Here is a 20,776-nt window from a genome sequence, read left to right on the forward strand (position 1 = left end):
TACAGTGACCATAACCCACCAACAGTGACTGTGGCAGTGTCATGTGTTAGAAACTTAACTAGGAGATTGGCGATATCAGGGTGAGGGCTACGGATCAAGGGCGGCGCTTAAAATGGTCTAAGATAAATGGCGAAAGTGTTTACAAATCACTGCTGGGAGAGGGGAAACAGCAAATAGAGGCATGTTTAAACTTAGAGGTTAACGGAACCATGCCCGTTGAGGCGTTTGAAGAGATAGGGCGGTTAGTAGATAGCCTACTACACATGAAGGGGCGCGTTGAGGAACGAGCCCAAATGGTTCGATAGAGGGTGTTCCCTAGCCCAAAGGAATCTAAAAACGGCTCTTAAAAACAAGCCAAGAGATAAGCAAAGGGTCATGGACTGTAGACTAATCTATAAAAAAAAAATCAGTAAGGCGCCGGAAAATTACGCTCCAAACCAAAACGTGGGAAGATCTCAGAGAAGCGGCTGAAAGAAGAGACCTTTCCACTTTTTGGACAATAGTCAATAGGCCCAGTTTTCAGGATGACAATAGCCCACAAATAGCATCTAATGTGCTTCCTGAACAGTGGGTGGAACATTACAGAGGACTATACAATAGGGGGACCACTGAGAATGAGGTGCACGAGGAGAACGGGGGTGGGGGACAGAGGTGCCCGAATTCACTCTAGAGGAAATCACGGGTGGTATCAAGGGCCTGACAAGAAACAAGGCCCCAGGCCCGGCAGGGATCCCGCCGGACCTCTTTTTGAGTAATGTGGAACTGTGGGGCCCAGTCCTAACAAGAGTAATAAATGCCGCTATATCTTCAGGGCTACCCCGCTCATGGTCAACGGCCACAACAGTGCCTATTTTCAAAAAAGGGAGTAGGGATTCTGCCCAGTGCTATCGCCAGATATCATTGATAGATGTAACAGCCAAAGTACTGGGCAGGGCCATTCTGAACCGCTTGATGAGTTGGGAAGAGGAACACCACATTCTCAATGATGTTCAGTATGGCTTTCGGGCAAGCAGATCTACAACTGACCAGTGTTTAAATCTATACCTATTGGTGACTAAATATACAGAAGCCAGTAAGGAAAAAGGTCTATTTAGCTTTTATGGATCTAGCTGCAGCCTTCAATTGTGTAAATAGGGCGAAGTTGTGGACTATTTTGGCCAACCTAGGGGTAGAGGGTGGCCTAATTAGGATTTTGAGACCTCCATCACAATACCTCTGCCAAAGTGAGGTATAACCTGGAGGGAGAGACCACTGAGCCCTTGAGGTGTACCAGTGGGGTCAGGCAGGGGTGTATCTTGGCCCCTTCCTGTTCTCCATATACATTAATGGCCTTGAACAGTTTTTACTGAGACTAAAAGTGGACTCACCCAGAATAGGAAACAGGCCAATTGCCGTCTTGCTTTATGCAGATGACTCTTCTTGCTGGCTCGCACCCCAGTTGGATTACAACGACTGATAGACCGGTTCATAGATTTTATGAGTAGCCTAGACTTAGCGGCCAACCTGTCTAAATCATATGTCATGGAGGTGGGGCCAAAAAACCTGGGGAAAAATGTTAATTATAAAATAGGGTCAGCGAGTATAGCGAAGGCTCAGACCTTCTCATACCTGGGAATTTTGATAGGGGCTTGAATTTTAAATCACTGATCGAGGAACGTTGTAACAAGCTAGTATCAAGCACAGGAGCAATTATGAATTTTGGTCGTAGATTGGGGCGATGGTTCCTGAGCAGATGCTGACTTTATACAACTCCATTTGCTATGCCAAAGTGGCATATGGGGCAGAACTGTGGGGGATGGTGGAGGTACCTAAATTGCAAGTGGAGGAAAATAAACACTTGAGAAGGCTCCTTAAAGTACCCCAGTGTGTCCCCTCCCAGATCATACATGAAGAATTAGGATGTGAGTACCTAGAGGACAGGGTGGGGTGCTGGCCTCTCGTTGCCTGGCTAAAGATCTGGGTTAATCCAGAAGCCAGACTGACCAAACAGATAATAAGTGACTGTATGGGCAGAGAAAAGGGACTGTCCATTCCCTGGCTTAAATATGTGAAGGGAGGTTTGGAAAGCATAGGATGCGAGGATCTTTTCCTGACACCATCCCGTATAATAAATCGGGACCAGGTCAGAGTAAAAGAGATGCTTCTCAAACAAAGCCAGAGTTCGAGAACTAAAGGACAGAAATAAACACTCAGTCCAGGCACACGCTATAGTAAGGTCCTGCAGAGGTCTGGAGCCTTATCTCGCCCTCATATACAATGCCCAGGATAGGTTTTTATTCACACGTTTTAGACTCAATTTTTAAACACCACCTTTTGGCTGAACCGGTGGGTTTTACTAACTCAATTGAGTCAAAGGGGCCCTGCGGCTGCGATCATCGATCTCCGCAGGATACCCCTCATTTTGTACTAATATGCCCATTGTATCTTATGCCCAGACGTCGCTTTTTAATAGGTTTGTTGAAAAAGGCCAATCTCGGACATGTGAAGGAAGCTCTTGAATTTTAAAAAATGGCCAGAGATCCCCTGACTCTCCTTTGTGTGATACATTTTTTGAGAGCAGCAGTTAAATTAAAAGACACTAGAGTTATCTGCTAATTAAATATTAATTACATTTGCACAAGTACTTGGTGGGAAGTATGTTTGTCTCATGAATATTATAAATTATTAATAGTACCTGTGTCCCCTATAAGGTGTTTTGTAATGATATTTGTCTATATTGTCATTTTTAAACTGTACTTTTATGGTGTTATTTAAAAATGCTGAATAAAGAATATTTTGACTAAATCGGATCACATATTGGGGAATCTATGCCAGTGCCAATTAACTCTTTAGTGTGAGAGTGAAAACAACTTTAATTTACAGAATAGTGTGGGAAGATCTTTAAATGAGACCTTTTCTTTTTTCTGCGCCAAGTCCCCTTGTGCAGCGTACAGATCCTGCACCCCAGTTGGGATACTTCCAACTATATTTAAAAGAGCTGCCCTAGGCTTGTCACACAACACTGTTTAAATGTGCTGTCTTGGAAACACGTTTAAGCCATCTGCCACCCAGGTTTATGGTATTTAATAGTTGCACATGGGTAGGCAACGCGTGCACCACTCACATTTCTTGTCAGTATGTTACTTAAAATATTAGTGGTAACTAAAACAGACCTATCTGATTTAGTAACCCTTGAGGTATTTCATTATAAATGTAAGGCTTGTAGGGCTGTTAACTTTAGTGATCCAATTCATGTTAAGTCATCAGGGTCATATGCCATTTGCTGGGAAGACATGTAACTTTGCGATATCACTATGGTCAACGAATGTGGAATAGCACTTTCACTAACCCCAGCACTTTGGCATCCATGGTCCAAAAAGAGTCCTTGACTGAAGTCTCAATCTTAAACAGTAAAACATTTGGAGCGGTTTGTGGTGGGCATGGAAGACTATTGTCTGCCCTGGTACGCCGTAAGCAAATCTGTAAGGAGTTTGCTCCTCATGTCTAAAGTCGATCCTGAATGGCCATGCAAAGTCCCCTTTAGATGAACATAAGAAACCCAGTTTAAGACTGCTCCCAGGAGGAGGACTGTCAGTACTGATTTGCTGGAGGTGGACCTCTGCATTGAGTGTGGGTGAAAACAATAGTTTGGAACGCTATCCAGAGCCCTTGTCAGAGGGTTAGACTATTTGCAAGCTTTCCTCCCAACTTCTTTTCTGCTTTTGATAGCTGTGTTGAAGCATGGAGGTAGAGGAGACATGTGCTTTACTACTGTCATCACAGTCAGCTTTTATAATAAGGTCATGAAAACGTATCTGTCCTAATTACAAGCACATTAAGAGAAATTCTATTTTCTGCAAGTGGTATGTGGTTTTACCCATAGCAGCCTGTAAATGTGTACTGTACGTCAGGAAGGTGGATGACTAACTCAGTAACAGTACTGATGTCATTTAAGATGTAGATTAAGTAGGGCCACTGGATCGTTTGAGCATAGTCTTTCAGAAGTAGTTTTGGGTCACCTTCATAGACATGCAGGGCATGACACTGATGAACCTTGGAAGCAAAGTTCCTGCCAAAGGGCAAAAATAAAGAGGTGCAAAGTAGAAAGGGGGTGGGGGGAGCATTCAAACCGTGGCAAACGTTGCCCTGTAGAAAGCCTCAATCAGCGGGAAGGGACACCTGTTTAGAAAAGCTAACAAGGGTATCCGCTCTAGATTCGAGACAGGGTTTAGGGGAAGACGACAAACTGAATTTGGGGCTCTGTCTTCATGCAGTCTCTAATGCCATGAGCAGATGTTGCAGCAGCTTTCCTTAAAATGCATAGCCCAGGAAAAGGATATGAAGCATAGGGGCTCAGGACTAATGCCCAACTAACAGGTCTGTCCTTCAGAAGCAAACACTTAAAGGATAGAGGCACATACCTACTTTCTAAACCAAATATTAGGCAAGTGTTATAAACAAAAACTACTTGTAATTCAAACTAAAGGAAATCTAGATTAACTGACAACTAAATGTTCGAATTTGTTAGGACTACTTACCCAATCACTGTCATAAATAATGACTGTATCAGCAGCAGTTAAATTAATTCCAAGGCCTCCTGCTCTGGTGCTCACCAAAAATATAAAAACTTCAGGATCCATGCTAAATTTACGCATCTGAAAAATGAAAGACCACTGAATTACAATGTAATACATGTAAATGCAGAACTAATTACAGTAACCTAAAATTTGTAAAGCAAATTACATTTGGTCAAGTTTACATTGAGAAACGACCAATAAACACAGCTTATATCTACTGCACAAAACAACTACAACACAAACGTTTGGATTTGTACATTCTACAGTCTTTGCACATCATAAGCAATAGTTTTGCAATCCTGCTCTAATACAAAAAGGTATTAACATGGCAGTAGAAAGTGTGGGGATTTGGTAAGGGTGGGGTACCAAGAGCAATGTGGGTGGCGGGGGTGACAAAGGAATCCCTTGATAAACCGTAAAGAACATGAATTTCAGTGGAACAGGGAAACGAGCAGCCAAATGGACCATTCACACTTGAAGGGGGACACCATGTGTGCCCGAGTAGTTTGGTTGTTTAAGGTTTGTGCTATCGGGATTACCACTAGTGGTCTAAACAGTATATTTATCATTTTACTTAAGCAACAGTCTGATATTGGATTAGCAAGTTTGAAAACTATGATCTAAAAAGATCATACATTATCTGTGTATTACCTCAACTCCTGTATGTTGATACAATTTCCTAATTTTACCAGTTCTAAAGCTGGAGTTAAAAACAAAAATGGCTCCATATAGGGAAAAATTACCATCAAATTAATTATCCTCCTGTGTCCAACAAATTCAGGACCACCAACGCTAATGTGTGCCAAAAAAGTAAGCGGTCCAGTAATTCTAGCACTAAAGAGACCAATGGCAATCCTCTATGCTGTTAGACTGAAGCAATATTCACATTTCTTTAATGAGCCTTTTTCTTGTAGCATTTTGTTGTACCCAATAGTAAAACGCGTATTGAGGAGTTAATGGATAAAACCACTTTCCAACGTTATAGATTGACTATATGTTGCAAGAAGTTTTTATTTAGATTGTCCATAAAAAAAATACATCACTGGAGATTTTGCACATCCTTATCTGCAGAACTAGCACACCACCTTTTTCATCATAAATGTGTCAGTTACTTAGCTTTGGTAATGCCTTATCTGGTAGAGGCATCATCTAGCCGCAGATTCCTTACCTTTGAATTTCCCAGGCATCACACTGGATCTGGCAGATCTTTTGCCAAGCAGTACTCCTGCATGCGGATAGGTGGAGTAGGTCAGCTCCACATGACATAGTTGGCACATTCTTTGCCGTTGTGACATCCGCATCTACATAGGCACCAACTCGGCCTGCTGACGCCAGTCACTTTTCATGGCTTGCCCCGCAAGAAGCGCAGAGCAATTATGTGCATTGACATTGGTGTGTTTCTGAACTAGGGCCTTCAAAGGGGTCATCCCTGACTCTAGAAACCGGTCCACAGTGCGGGAAGGATGGGTGGGTTGGTAAGGAATCTGCAGCTAAATTATATCTACCAGATGAGGCTTTATCAAAGGCAAGTAACTTGTCCATCTGATACACATTTAACCGCATATCCCTTACCTTTGAATAGATAACCAAGCGATACCATCCCGGAGGAGGGACTGTGGACAAGTTTAGACCAGGAAGTCCTGAAGGACAGAGGGACCAAAAAGGCCATCCCTTCAGACTTAGACTGTCCAGGCAGCAGTGTTTGGTAAAAGTATGCAGGGATGCCCGCATTGATGCCTGACAGAGGACAGGAACTCCAACTTGCAACGTCGTGGTAGCAGCCTTACTTCTGGTGGATTGAGCCCTTAAGCCTACTGGAGGGTGCTTTTTGGCCAGACCGTAGCAAATTTAGATCCAGCGGACGACCTATCGCGAGAGTCCTTTACTGCACCGCAAAACTTTTCTTTGTTCCACTTAACCCACAAAGAGTTGGTCGCCCACCTGGAACTCTTTCGTGCATTCAAGGTAGAATGACCTCACTCGTTTTGGGTCCAGATGGTGGAGTAGCTCCTCTTCTTTAGAGGGAAGCGGAGCTAATAAAAAGTGCATAATGTGACAGATTATCCCATGTGTTACTTTTGGTTAGAAAGAGGCCCTAGTGTGAAGCACCTACTTATCAGGGAAGATGGTTAGGTAAGGATGCTTAGATGACAGCCTTCGATTAGCTCGCACTCCTAGTATTGGTTATTGCCATTAAAAAGGCTGTTTTGATGATAAGTAGCCAGAAATAAGATGTGTAACAGAGCACACATCAGGAATGTGAGAACCAAATTAAGTTCCCACTCACACATGCTAAAAGGGACAGGTGGAAACAAGTTCAAGGCCCTTAAGAAATCCATTTGCAACAGGGGATTAAATAAAGAGGGTTGGTCTGGTAGAAGGGGCCAAAATATACTCTTGGACAGTGCCCAGATTACAGCCCTGCTGGGCAAGGGTCAAAACAAAAAATGCGATCAAGAGGAGCAGAAAGAGGATCAATAGATCTTGTACAATATTTTACAAATTTGTCCCACCGACAGGCGTACATTGTCTTGGTGGAGGGCTGCCGAATTTACATTGCAAACTTCAGGAGGAAGGATAAGTTACTTACCTGTAATCCTAGTTCTCTTCCAGGGGTATCATCAAAGTCATAAGCCAGTGGTTCCCAAACTTCTTTGACCCACGACTCCCTTGACCTATTAGCCATTGGCCACGACTCCCCAGATGTACCTTTTTTTGGTGGGTGGGGATATGTAAGCCTAACCTCGGAAGTTAATACATTTTTCACCCTGAGAATATTTGGGATGAAGCCGATGCAGGTATTATAATCAGATGATGTAACAAATTAAAAATATAACAATTATTTAATAAAAAACTAATTGGTTATGTCAGAAAGAATACTTTTCAGCAGTGGGGTCTGCATATGGAATGTTCTTAAACAATTTTATGTTTAAAAAAAATTGCCTTTAGAGAGCGGGGCTCACTCCTAGAAACCAAGTGAAGAGGCAGATGGACGGGGGACTAATTAAACAGTTCTCATTGGCCCCTTTCGCGAGTTTACGTTAATGTGCCAATGCATCCCAGCTGGATAGAGTGAACAGAGTAGTATAGTTAACCATTAATTAGTCATGCAGTTCAATGCAAGCATTCAAGTGGACATGATAGATACACTTAAAAAGCCAAACAATTTTTCTTTTTGTCCTGAAAAAGACAAAGGAAATGGTTGTAGCTTTCTATCTCTGTATATGTGCCTAAAATTGTTTTTTTAAATACTGCCCAAAAGAATGTAGAAACTGTTAATTGACAAGCTATCTAATTATGAGTGTTTGATTGGTTCAGATGCTCCGTCCATCCCCACCCCCTTTTGTACCGCTTTGGCCGCCATAAGTTTGGCAGGGTATGCTCAGACGTGAGTCCCTTGCTCACTTTGCCACTGGATTCAAGCAAGCCGGGCTGAAGACGGCTGTAATACCAGAAACCGGTCCTCGGAAGCTTGTTTCCGGTCCAGGGAAGGCATGGCTTGGCAGTTCGGGCTGGACTGTTCCCATGAGGCACAGGGTCAGACTGATTTGCATATAGCCATGTCTGAACTGGGGTGGCAGAGTGGGCTAAAGAACGGTGATGGATCAAACCCAGATCTTTTGACTGGGTGTGAGTGTTTGATTGGTTCAGATGCTCCGTCCATCACCACCCCCTTTTGTACCACTATCTAATTATTACAGACATATGAACCGACTCTACTTCCCAATTGTGGCAACCCAGAATGTACAGAAATTTGAAGTGCCACTCTGTTCCCAGTTACAAAATAGGTTGAATATATTTTGGTCACGGAATGGAATAATCTCATGAAAGAACTGTCCTCTACTATACATCTGTTCCCATATGCAATACTCATAAAACAAACTTGTTTATCCTTTATTAACTCGTGTGAACTCTGCCCCCTCTGCATGTTTGTCATCAAGACACTTCGGAATAAATCCAAAAAGCACGGATTTAAATCTTTAGCTTTAAATAGCTACCAGGAACTGGAAACGTTGAGGCATACAAAAACCTGCAAGCCCACGGTCTTGTGTGGTATTTAAAGTTTCAAAGGAAATACTAACAATTCAAAAGTAAGGAAATGGCATAGTAACCATATTAAACCGTGTTCGGTGGTGCCACCAAAAAATGTAAAAAACATCAATCCTAATGATGCGCGTGACTAGCTGCCATTCTGGAGGATAACCTTTAATTTAACCGTGAGTACAGCAACCGTTTCACAATTTCTCCACATAAAATATTGTTTGAGTGTTGCATTTCCTGCCAGACCTTTGTGCTTACAAAACTGTTCAGTTCGGCAGCCAGCTGGCTTCTAAGAGTCTGTGCTGGAGGATTCAGGCCTGTGATTTATGCTCATGGTTCAGTGGTTCCCAATCTGTTTGCGGCGCCCCTAGCTTGATTTGATAGCACACCAGGGTGCCATGACGCACAGATTGGGAACCACTGTCAAAAAGCACAGAATATTCCCGGCGATGTGCGGGGACCCCGGAAATAATATACAAATTATATATGGAAATCATATCTAGATCCACATATATGTATGTACATATATAATTTTTTCTCACACCAATGCAGACCCAATACGGAGGTTAAACAATGTAATTATCCTTTAAAAGACTATTTGCAAGTATATAAAAAACACACATTAGGTCAAATAGCACTTGAACTCTGTTTTAATGAGCCAAACACTCATATCGTGAAAATTGCAAATAAACTAGACATTGTTAGCCCACAGGCTGCATTGTAAAGCAATAGCAAAGAAAATGAAAGCATTTTCAACAAAAACTGGCACTGTGCCTTTAAGGCAGCCCTGACCCCTGGCTTCCCATCATGCCTCAGGGGTGACAGGTCCGTTCTTTGTTGTTGAGCCCTGACTTTCAGGGTTATGCAAACTATAAACACCTTGACATCATCTCATTTACCTGGGGAGGTGGGTGGGTTGCTTAGGACTGATGAGAATACCCCTGGAAGAGAACTAGGATTACAGGTAGGTAACTTATCCTACTCTTCCAGGGGATCCTCATCAATAGTCATAAGCACTGAATAGAATAGCAAGCCCATCAATCACCTGCAGGTAAATGAGAAACATGACCCAACCAAAGGTTGTAACAGCTGAACATCAGCTGTTAAATAGATTCCGCAAGGAGGCCTGGCCTACCTGGGTATCTGCTCTAGTGTCGAAATCTAGAAAGTAGTGTCTGTTAAATGTATGGACGGACCTCCAGGTCGCCGCCTTACAAATCTCAGACATGGGCACATTATGAAGAAAAGCTGTAGTAGCCGCTTTTCCTTTGGTGGAATGTGCTTTGGGAGAAAACCCCAGGGTTTTCTGCGCCAATTGGTAGGCAAGTTTGATACACGAAACTATCCACCTTGAGATGGAGCGTTTCGAAGCTGCATAACCAGATCTGATCGATCCATAATTGACAAACAGTTGATCAGACTTACGTACAGATTTGGACCTATAAAGATAGAATTTTAAAACCCTTTTGAGGTCCAAAGAATGCAAGGCCCTCTCACCTGGAGTAGAGGGATTGGGAAAAAAGGTGGGTAGAGAGATGGTCTAGTTTACATGGAAATCTGACACCACCTTAGGGAGAAAAGAGGGATGTGTCCTCAACACCACCCTATTCAAATGGAACACTGTGTAAGGCTCTTTGGAACAGAGCTTGAATTTCGCTCACCCTGTGGGCTGACGTGATTGCTACAGAAAAAGCAGCCTTCCAAGAAATATGCTGTAAGGTTGCTTTATGAATGGGTTCGAAAGGAGGCCCCATCAATTTCGATAGCACCAGGTTCAAATCCCAGGGGGGTGACGGAGGGCGTATTGGAGGGTAGACCTTCTTCAAGCCCTGCAGAAAATCTTTCACAGCCTGTAACTGGAAAAAAGGTTGGGAAGGTGACCGCCTATAAACTGTTATAGCTGCTAAGTGCACCTTAATGGAATTACATTTCAATCCTGCTTTAGCCAGATATAATAGGTAAGAGAGAATGACCTCTTCTTGACCCTTGATAGGATGACAATTGTTCTGCATACACCACATGTAGAAACGCTTCTACTTGCATGCATAGGAATGCCTTGTGGAAGGCCGTCTCGCTTCTTTAAAAATGGACATGCAGTCCTGTGGCAGTCCTAGCTGGCCGTATTGTATGACCTCAGGAGCCATGCTGCCAAGTTCAGTGACGGAAGGTTGGGATGATGAATCCTCCCGTTCATCCTGGATAGCAGGTCCGGCCTGTACGGCAGCCTCCTGTGAGGACACAGATGTAGAAGGTCCTGTACCACCACTGTCTCTGCCAATCGGGGACAATGGCAATCATCTGTGTGTACGAGTGAGCTAGCTTGCTCACCACCTTCGGGATCAGCGGAAGTGGTGGAAAGGCATACACAAATTCCCCTGACCAGTTTATCAAAAGGGCATTCCCTTTCAATCCTGGTCGGTAGAATCTTGAGGCGAAGTCTCGGCATTTGGTGTTTGCCGTCCGCGAAGAGATCTATTATGGTGTGGAAAAGTCAATTTTGCCATGTTCTGTGTCCCTACGTGTTCCCCATCTTATGCTATATGTGCATGATTAATATGCATTCCCCATGATCGATTAAAGACGCAATTACAGTTGTGTCCATCTCTAGTATGCCAGTTTCCAGTTCTCGTGAAAGCTACGAGTATTAGGCCTATGTAAAGCTACATTGCCACGTTTCTCAGTGTGCACGTTATTTCATTGAAAATCCCCGTTTCTAGGCCTCAAAAGGGCCCGGACTCAGATTCAGCTCCAGTCTCCTGAACCCTCTCCGAGGAGCGATACAGCCCCCACCTGTATCCCTGACCCTTCACTTACTTCCTGCCTCACAGTGCCCGGCTCGGCCTGGCTCTGCCTCCCAGTCTGCCAAGAGTATGTTATGATTCTAGTTATCAGTCCAGCCCTCCTTCTCTGCATTCCTAAGCTACTGAATGGCATCAATAGTTTCAGTCATCGTCTAGCCTTTACGTCTCCATGTAAGAGAAATACTGTATTTATGGTCATTTAATATTCCTCAACACACACTACATGTAGAATAATGCATGCACCAGTCTTAGTGTCTGTTAGCCTTTGCCCTGATAACTTTTGGATTCTATCAACATGTTCTCTAAACATCAGATACTAGATAGTGTTTAGGTACATGTCGCTCTGACTCTCCAGACTTTCGTCTCTCCTTCTAGCTCAGAAGTCATAGCCCCCAGCTTCTCCCTAGTAACACGTCATTGCCAGCTTGCGCGCACCACTAGGTTAGAGGTCCCGGCTCCTTAGGTAGCCCCTCCATGTTTCCGCCCATTTGTGACATATTCCGTTACGTTTACATCACATGTCTATGTATACGCCCTGTTCACGCCTCTTGTTACACCTACTTTCTGCCTTATCTCTCGCGACTGCTATAGGCCCTGCCTACTGTTACGCCTATTGTATTGAATACCATGTATTTTGTTTAAGTATATATACTTGTGCACTGTTATTAAAAGTTGCCATCCCATTCCTTTGTCCCTGCCCCGTGCAGCGCTGCCATCCTATTCCCGTGCAGGTTGTCCCGTTCCTGTCCTTTATGCTGTATTAAACCTGCAAACTCCTACTACCTCGAATCTTGACTCTTATTTATTGAGCTATCTGTTATTGTATATCTAGTCAAAAATAGAGGTATTATTTATTTATTTACCACATAATGGCGCCCGAATAGGGACTTGCCCTTTCCCCACGCGCCGGTGAAGCCACGCAAGCCCCCTGATCCTCTGCAGCCGTGACGGAACCATACCGGCCACGTGCAGATATTTCTGCTTCAAGTATCCCTCAGGCCCACGGAGGAGACGGAGGTTGCGGTCCAGCATCCAGACGAGGCGGTGGAGGAACGCGGCGAGTCCCGACCAGAGCCCAAGCCGAGAGTCCAAGGTCCGAGGTATCCGGAGGCCCACCCGTAACAGAAGTCCGAAGTTCGTCCGTCCGGCGTCGTAGTAGTCCAGTCCAGTCCGAGGCCTTCCGTTCTTGCTGCCCGGTGAGTACCGTTGCTGGGGTAGTATCTAGACAGGGTCAATTTCATTGTCTCTGGTCCGTGGGTTTGGGTACACAGATCCAACACGAAGTGTCCACTTAGGTGGATGCGGGTCCTGACGTGTCTCTTTATGAGACCGGTAAGTTTCGTACTGTTTTAGCAGTGCATCTCGTTTCTGTTCTAGTCCGTTCTGTTCTCGAGAAATTCATGTATTCTGTTTCCAGTATTCCAGGTAGTATTTTGTCCGAACTGTTATTTTAAATGTCATTCATGTATTTCAATGTCGTGGTATGAAAGTGGTGTACCCTCAGTGATTATCGTGTTCATTGTGTATTGTATTGTGTCTAGACTCCAGCTCAGTCATGCCATTGTTTTCAAAGTTACGTCAGTTAAGAACTAGAAAAGGTCTGTTAGAAGAAGCAGTTCCTGTCCCGCCTAGGGACAGTCCAGGTCATTTTATGTATCATAAGCATGGCATAAGTGCCATATTATACCTAGATTTATGGGTGGAGTACACCAAACAGTTAGAAGAAAAGTATAGATGGCCCGTATCGGGTACATGGGATGCCGAGTGCATCATGCGAGTAGAAGAAGCATTATGGAAAAAGAAAGCCAGACAGTCACAGAAAGATGCCATCGAGTTATGGCGCAAAGAATCTCATAAAAGAACCGAAAAAGAAATCAGAAAGTCAGAATTAAGTAGAGAATCCTTAGAAAGAGCCCAAGAAAGGGAATTAATCGAAATAGGTGAACGAGTTAAAACCGAACAGTCAGACAGACAGAGGAATGCCCTCATTAAGGGTATGTATCCTCTTCTTGCCGAGGGCTTGCCAAAAGCAACCCCGGAGGCATCCAGTAATTTTCCGCCACCCTTAGTTCCGACCAAGCTACGTCACAAACCGACCGCAGCTGATATTTTTCTCCCGTCCTATTTGGACGACACAGTCCCAGAATATGCAAATCCTGTTCCGCCAGCTCCTGTAAATAATGTAAATCCTGCTCCTCCAGTCACCGGGGCACCTGTTACAGCACCTGTTACGGTACCCCCGGTCCAGCCTACATTACAAGTACCCGCTACACTGGTCACTCTGCCAGCACGAAGAGTATCAGTCGACGATTCCAGTTTAGGGGCCGCGGGAGGAGGTCCTCCGGGAACCCCGCCGCCACACAAACGTGTAACGTCAGTCGAGTTACATGAACGTGCGTTACAGCGCACGCCCAAACATCAGTCTGTTGCAGATATCAGACGAGCTCTTACCGAATGCCGTTATGATCCGGTCCCAGGTGATGATAGTATGGTTATATATTCATTACGTGTAAGACGGGTGACCGAGTATTTGGACACCCTACCGAATATGAAAGAAGATCTAGACAGAATGTATCGTTTCATTCGTACAGGACAAGATCCAGAAAGTATTGGTGAAGTCATGTCTCACAGAAAATCTGAGATCCAGTTCATGCTGTTAAAGTTTCTGATCAATTGTTTAATTAGGGAACAAGATTCCCCGACTAAAGATCCGACCGAAATGAAAATTCTGACAAAGTGGAGTGATAATATAGCCGAGGGTAAGCACAAGACACTCAATAGTATAGAGAGTATGTACAAGAAAATACGTAAAGAAATAAGGTTACACGAACAACGCAAAGAAGCTCTAGGAAGCGAGAAAGAAAATGACTCTCCTACTGAAGAGGTAGACGACGAGAACACTGCCAGAATAGCGTATGTAGGTAAATCTAGATTTCCAGACCGACATTTTACGCCTAGAACACAAGAAAACTGTTCCTCTTCCAGCACCAGAACAAGGCTCTCTAGAACAAGTATTTCAAGCTACCGATCACATTCTGAAATCACGAATCGGTTATAGTGAACTTAGTACCATGCATGAACAAGAACTAGCCCGATCAGCAGTCCGATGGATTACTGATTCTACCACTTTTCCAGACGAAATAGTGGCACAAATGTTTCTGAAACTGCCCCCAGCCGAGCAGCGACTGGTGGGTATGTATATGATCCAACACCTCATTACTCTGTATGAGGGTCAACATTCTGATCCAGGTCCGTTACATGATGTCCTGAACGAGTTACTCCAGTATAGATGGAAAGGTTTAGGCACCGATTTAATTAGTGTCATTCTAGAACAGCGCCACAAATATAGAACGTTCCTAAATCCGCATTTTGTTCATGTCTCACCTCCAGAAAGTAAACCGTTTTATATAGATAGACAGCATCCGTTACGAGAAGTACACCCAGTTAGGACAGTGGGTGGTGAAATGCAACGAGTATTTGTTTACACCCCAGTTACCAAGATGGAACTCTTAGAGATGAAGAAATTAATTCCCTGTCACGACAAAGATCCAGCAGGGTTCCACCGAGAATTAAAAGACATGCTCCGTATGGGAGAATACACATATCCGGATATAATTAAAATGTTAAAAGTCCTGTTGCCTGCGGGCATATATGAAAAACTCAAGGAAAAGGATTGGGAGGTGGGAGAGAAAAAGATCGATTGGACAGCTCTAGAAGCTGAAGATAAGATACGTGTACCAGGTACCGGTCTTGGAGACAAATGTTAAGAATTACCAGAATTATTAATACAAGTTTTGCCTAGATTATTAGCCACTAAAAAGGAAGACTGGGATGCAATCTCAGCCTGTAAACAGAAACAAGACGAAGACACTAGTGATTTTTATTCTAGATTTGAGAAATGTTTTATAATAAACAGTGGTTTGAAGACGAGTAGCGAGTCATACCCTCATCTTTTTGTTACTAAATTAGTCGAGAATTCTAGTCCACAAGTTAAAAATCGAGTTTTGAAAGTCGAAAGTACTTGGCAAGCTAGTACCCCGTCCCAGATGCTCCAAATGCTCCAGTATCACCAGAATAGAATCAGAGAAGAGCAAGAACACGAGAGAAGACGTATGAAAGACACAAAAATGAAAGTACTAGTTGCACAATCTGTTCCTCAAGACAGTCAGAAGAGGGGTCCGAATCAAGCCAGTCATCCTGCAGCTCCTGTTAAAGGGACATGCAATTATTGTAAACAGCCAGGTCATTTCATAAACGAGTGTGCAGTTCTGAAACACAATATAGCCACTGGTAAAACTAAAGAAAGACCACGTCCGCCTAGACAAGAACAAGTTTCACAGACTTCTCAGCCACAGAATGCACAACAGACAGTTACAGCACCGCAGCCTATCGCTGCAACACAGCATGTTACACAGCAGATGTACCAGTATGCACAGACAGAGTATCCAGAGTATCAAGCGTATTCATGAAACAGCCTAGAGAGGGAGGTAGGCTTGCCTCTCATCGAGATTCCTGTAGATCAAGAAGGTCCCTATGTTCACAGTCAAGTATTAGGGAAAGACAGAAAGTTTCTGATTGATACAGGGGCAAGTAGGACTACCATTAGTCACGACGAGGTTCCAGGGGCTCCGCTCTCAGGCTCTAGAAATGTTTCCCTTGGATTTTCAGGAAAGCCTATTGTAAACGAGATATCAAAGCCAGTTACTCTAGAAGTAGGTCCATTGTCCCGAACTACTGATCTATTGCTTACGAAGTCATGTCCAGAAAATTTGTTAGGTATTAAGACACTGAAAGAATTAGGTGCAGTTATTTGCTGTTCCCCAGAGGGGATACGTTTGTTTTTACGTGACTTCAAGGGTCACTATGTATTACGAGATTTTGATCCGAGATTGTCAAATGTCCCGCAACATCTATGGGCGCAAGGTCCAACTGATGTTGGTTTCATGCAAATCACACCCCATCGTGTGACTCTCAAGCAAGGTGTAGTGTTACCACAAATCAGACAGTACAGATTGCCACCTGAGGCTGTAGCAGCCTTATCCAAAATTATTGACGAGCTTATGGCTCAAGGAGTAGTTGTAGAAACTGACTCCAATGTATGTAATTCTCCTATCATTCCAGTCATGAAACGTACTGATCCAAATGCACCCCCAGTATATCGATTAGTGATTGACCTTCGAGAACTCAATAAATGTATCATTCCTCAGTACCCAGTTGATCCAGATATCTCATCTCTATTGACAGTCATTGATTCTGAGGCAATATTTTTTACAGTAATCGACCTCAAGAATGCATTTTTCAGTGTCCCCATTCATCCAGACAGCCAGTACCTTTTCGGATTCTGTTTAAATGGAAGGAGCTATAAATTCACACGAGCTCCTCAAGGTTTCACAGAGAGTCCTAGTATTTACAGTCAAGCACTTAAGAGACAACTAGACAATATTCACATGCCAACTGACACTGCCCTGCTCCAATATGTCGATGATCTACTGATCACTGCCCGTTCTGAACGTGCTTGCGAGCGAGCGTCACTCACAGTTCTGCACTTCCTAGCCGAGATGGGGCACAAGGTGTCCCCTTCAAAGCTTCAATTCTGTGTCCAGCAAGTGATCTACTTAGGCCACTTACTGTCCAAGTGGGGTAGGCAGTTGACACCTGACCGTATCCAGTTAATAGCGAGTCTCCCTCAGCCCAAGACACAGAAGGAGGTACGTGCTTTTATCGGCCTCACTTCTTACTGCAGACAATGGATTCCTCAGTATGCATTTCTAGCCAAGCCACTGATACAGTTAACGACACAGGAGGCAGCCGTATCGACTGCCCTCCCTTGGACATCTGAACATACACTTAGTTTTAATGAATTAAAGAAAGCCTTATGCCAAGCTCCTGTTCTAGCAACACCGAACTACAGTAAGCCTTTTACACTTTTTGTCACAGAACGCGATGGTACAGCATTATCTGTTCTCACACAAGATCAAGCCGGACAATACAAGCCCTGTGCTTATTTTTCGAGCACACTAGATCCAGTAGCCCAGGCTCTGCCTGCGTGCCTCAAGTCAGTTGCAGCCACAGCACTAGCTATTAGACAAAGTGATTCCATAGTATTAGGACATTCTCTGACAGTACAAGTTCCACACTCCGTGGAAGTTCTTTTAAACCGAACACAGACTCAGCACTTGACAATAGCACGTTTGACAGGTTATGAATTGACACTATTCCAGCCACACATAGAAATCAGACGCTGCAACGTTCTAAATCCTGCTACACTGTTACCGTCAGTTACTTCAAATCCTGCCACACATGACTGTGTGGAAGTAGTTAACACTATGACTAAGCCGAGACAAGACCTGACAGATATTCCGTTACCAGATCCTGACCTGACACTTTATGTGGATGGTTCATGTATGAGAACGAGTACAGGAGAACTAGTAGCCGCGTATGCAGTGACTACTGACACTGAAGTTATTGAAACACACCGTATTGACACCCTGTCTGCTCAAGCAGCAGAGCTAGTTGCTCTGACTCAAGCCTGCATACACGCCAAGAACCTGAAAGTTAATATTTACACAGATTCACGCTACGCATTCGGAGTTGTACACGACTTCGGAGTGCTCTGGCAGGAGAGAGGTTTCATGACTTCTCATGGAACCAAGATTCAGCATGGTCTCCTTATTCAAGCTCTGTTAGATGCAATACATTTACCGACATCGCTATCATGAAGTGCAAGGCACATACGAAAGTTACTGACATTATTTCCCAAGGTAATGATCTAGCAGATCGAACAGCCAAGCTTACAGCACAGACTCCAGACATACCAGTTAACAAGACACCGACATCCACTCTCGAACAGACTACTTGTATGACAGTTAAGGACCCTACTCAAGATGTCATAGATATCCAGTTACATGCTACTCCCGAGGAAATCAAGAAATGGTCCGAACAAGGAGGGGTCCAGACAGATCAGGGATGGTTGACGAGGGGAAAAGCCACATGGTTTCTCCCCGACTCTATGGTTCAAGTCATTATCAATACCGCACATAGTCCAGCACACTTAGGAGAAAAAGCCATGTTAGACAGTATCCAGAACATTTGGTTTAACAAACATTTACGAGCTGCAGCCAAGCAGAAAGTCCGTACCTGTATGATATGTTGCCAGTTCAATCCAGGTAAAAGTGTCCCGGTGGAACAAGGTGGATTCCAACCTCCTGACCACCCTTTTGAAGTCCTCCAGATGGATTATATTCAGATGGAGCGATGTCGAGGTTTCAAGTATGTCCTTGTAGTTGTATGCGCTTTGTCCAGGTGGACAGAAGCATATCCAGTCCCAGATTACACAGCCGCAACCACTGCCAAGCAGTTGGTTCGTGAATTCTTCCCCCGTTATGGACTCCCTAGGGTCGTGTATTCTGATAACGGCCAGCCATTCTCATCTGAACTAATGAAGCACGTTTCCCTTTTGTTAGGGTACCAGTGGAAGTTCCATTGTGTACGCCATCCAGAAGCAGCCGGTCTCGTAGAGAGACATAATCAAACCTTGAAAATCCGCATTGCCAAAGTCTGTCAAGAAAAAGGTGTAGACTGGTTAGTTGCTCTGCCAGTCGCTTTGTTTTATATGCGCATGGTCGCACACTCCAGATCAGGTCTGTCCCCTTATGAGGTCGTATTCGGCCGCCCCCCGAATATGTGGGGTACACCTAGACCCCGAAGTATTACCGATGTTTCCAGTAATATGCTGACAGATTACCTAGCTTCCTTGATGTCTGCCCTACACTCTTGTCGTTCACAGGTTGCCGCTGCATTTCCCGACAATACTGAAGTCAAGCCACACGAGATCCTTCCCGGCACCCTGGTCCTCGTCCGCAATTTTGATCGTTCAAGTCCGCTGGAGCCTCGCTGGAAGGAGCCGAAGTTAGTCCTTCTAACCACCCGTACTGCCGTCAAGTTGGAAGGCAGGAAGGGGTGGGTGCACCTGTCACACGTCAAGAAATTTCACGGACTAAAAACTGTTTCCAAGAACATTTCCAAGGATTGTCAAGATTTTAAAGACTGCCAAGATACTATTCTTAAGGACTGTCCCGCAAATGACATTGATATCAAGCCCTCCCTGTTAGAGAAAACTCCGCAGCAGGAGTATAAAAGTAAGCTACGGTCTAGTAAAATAAGTCAGCCAGTTTAATTGTCTAAGTCCTCCCCTAGGTGAAACGGTTAGACAGGTATCTGACATGTATGAGATAGACCCCCATAGTGAGAGAGTTAGTCAAAACTCAATCCGATGTATCGTTTTTCTAAGTTTTATATTGTTTTTAAGCTTGATGATTACCTGCACGAGTTATGCATTTCATTTATGTTTTCCAATTTCTCATGTAAATAAGTTTTCTAATGCTACAGTAGAGCACACGTTTAGTGATCTGCCTCCTCACGAACTATCCTATCGTCTTGCTATGCGCAATAACACATTTATCCGTATGTTACATTATTCACACCAGACCAGCAATGCCACTAATTGTTGGGTGTGTGGTCGACTCCCCCCTTTCCAGACACCGAAGGGAGTTCTGCCACTCTTTCCTTATCCGTTTTCACATAATGGTTCATGTGGAGCATGGTCCACGTTAACGTCATCCTCAAATGATACGTCCCTTCTGAACAATACATGTTTTCCAGACAAGCAAGGTCTTCCCCACAGAACAGGGTTAGATCTAGAAAATGAAGTTTATAATTTGGGTAATTATTCTTCGAATTTCATGGTTCTGAATGTTCAGTCTGATCCTACTCCAGACTTACCTGCTATTTCAGTACTACCAGTCAAAGGCGAATTATGTGTCCGAAATAATGGTTCCGTACATGTAGGACATAGTGATTGTACTACTATTGTCAAGTATAGTGACAGTGGGAAATCTATTTTCAAAGCTTCACGTCATTCTTATTTTGTTTGTGGTCAGACCGCATATGTTAGTCTGCCCCTCGATTGGGAGGGAACCTGTTACATTGCCTTCCTACTGCCACCAGTTTTCCTAGCCCCATCTGATTATCATAGAAACACACATCTAGTACACATTAGACATAGAAGGGAGATCGAGTCCCCGATTGTCTATCAAACTGAAACTGCTCTAGAACAGTATACAGATTTCAATAGAGGATTCTTTTTCTTTATAGGACCTATCCAGAATAGTAAGTTAATCCGTAGATTAACCAGAACCCTTGAAGCAGTAGTGAATGAGACTGCCTCTGCTCTAGGTAACTTAACCGAAGAGCAATCTGCTATGAGATTTGTCGTGCTCCAAAATCGTCTCGTTCTTGACGTCATACTGGCCGATAGAGGAGGAGCATGTAGAGTCATCGGATCTAGTTGCTGCATTTTCATTCCTAATAACGCGCCGT

At 43.9% G+C, this 20,776-nt stretch overlaps 1 protein-coding gene across 1 annotated transcript in view; it reads right to left on the reverse strand.

The window, feature by feature from the left end:
• Nucleotides 1–20,776, reverse strand: part of LOC144754871 (lymphoid-specific helicase-like) — a 558,671-nt gene that overhangs the window by 149,865 nt on the left and 388,030 nt on the right. The window contains exon 18 of the mRNA XM_078643186.1: nucleotides 4,518–4,634. Within this exon, the coding sequence (XP_078499312.1) occupies nucleotides 4,518–4,634 (117 nt within the window). The remainder of the gene's footprint in view (nucleotides 1–4,517; nucleotides 4,635–20,776) is intronic.

Source organism: Lissotriton helveticus, chromosome 5_1 (assembly GCF_964261635.1).
Source record: "Lissotriton helveticus chromosome 5_1, aLisHel1.1, whole genome shotgun sequence".
Taxonomy (NCBI): domain Eukaryota; kingdom Metazoa; phylum Chordata; class Amphibia; order Caudata; family Salamandridae; genus Lissotriton; species Lissotriton helveticus.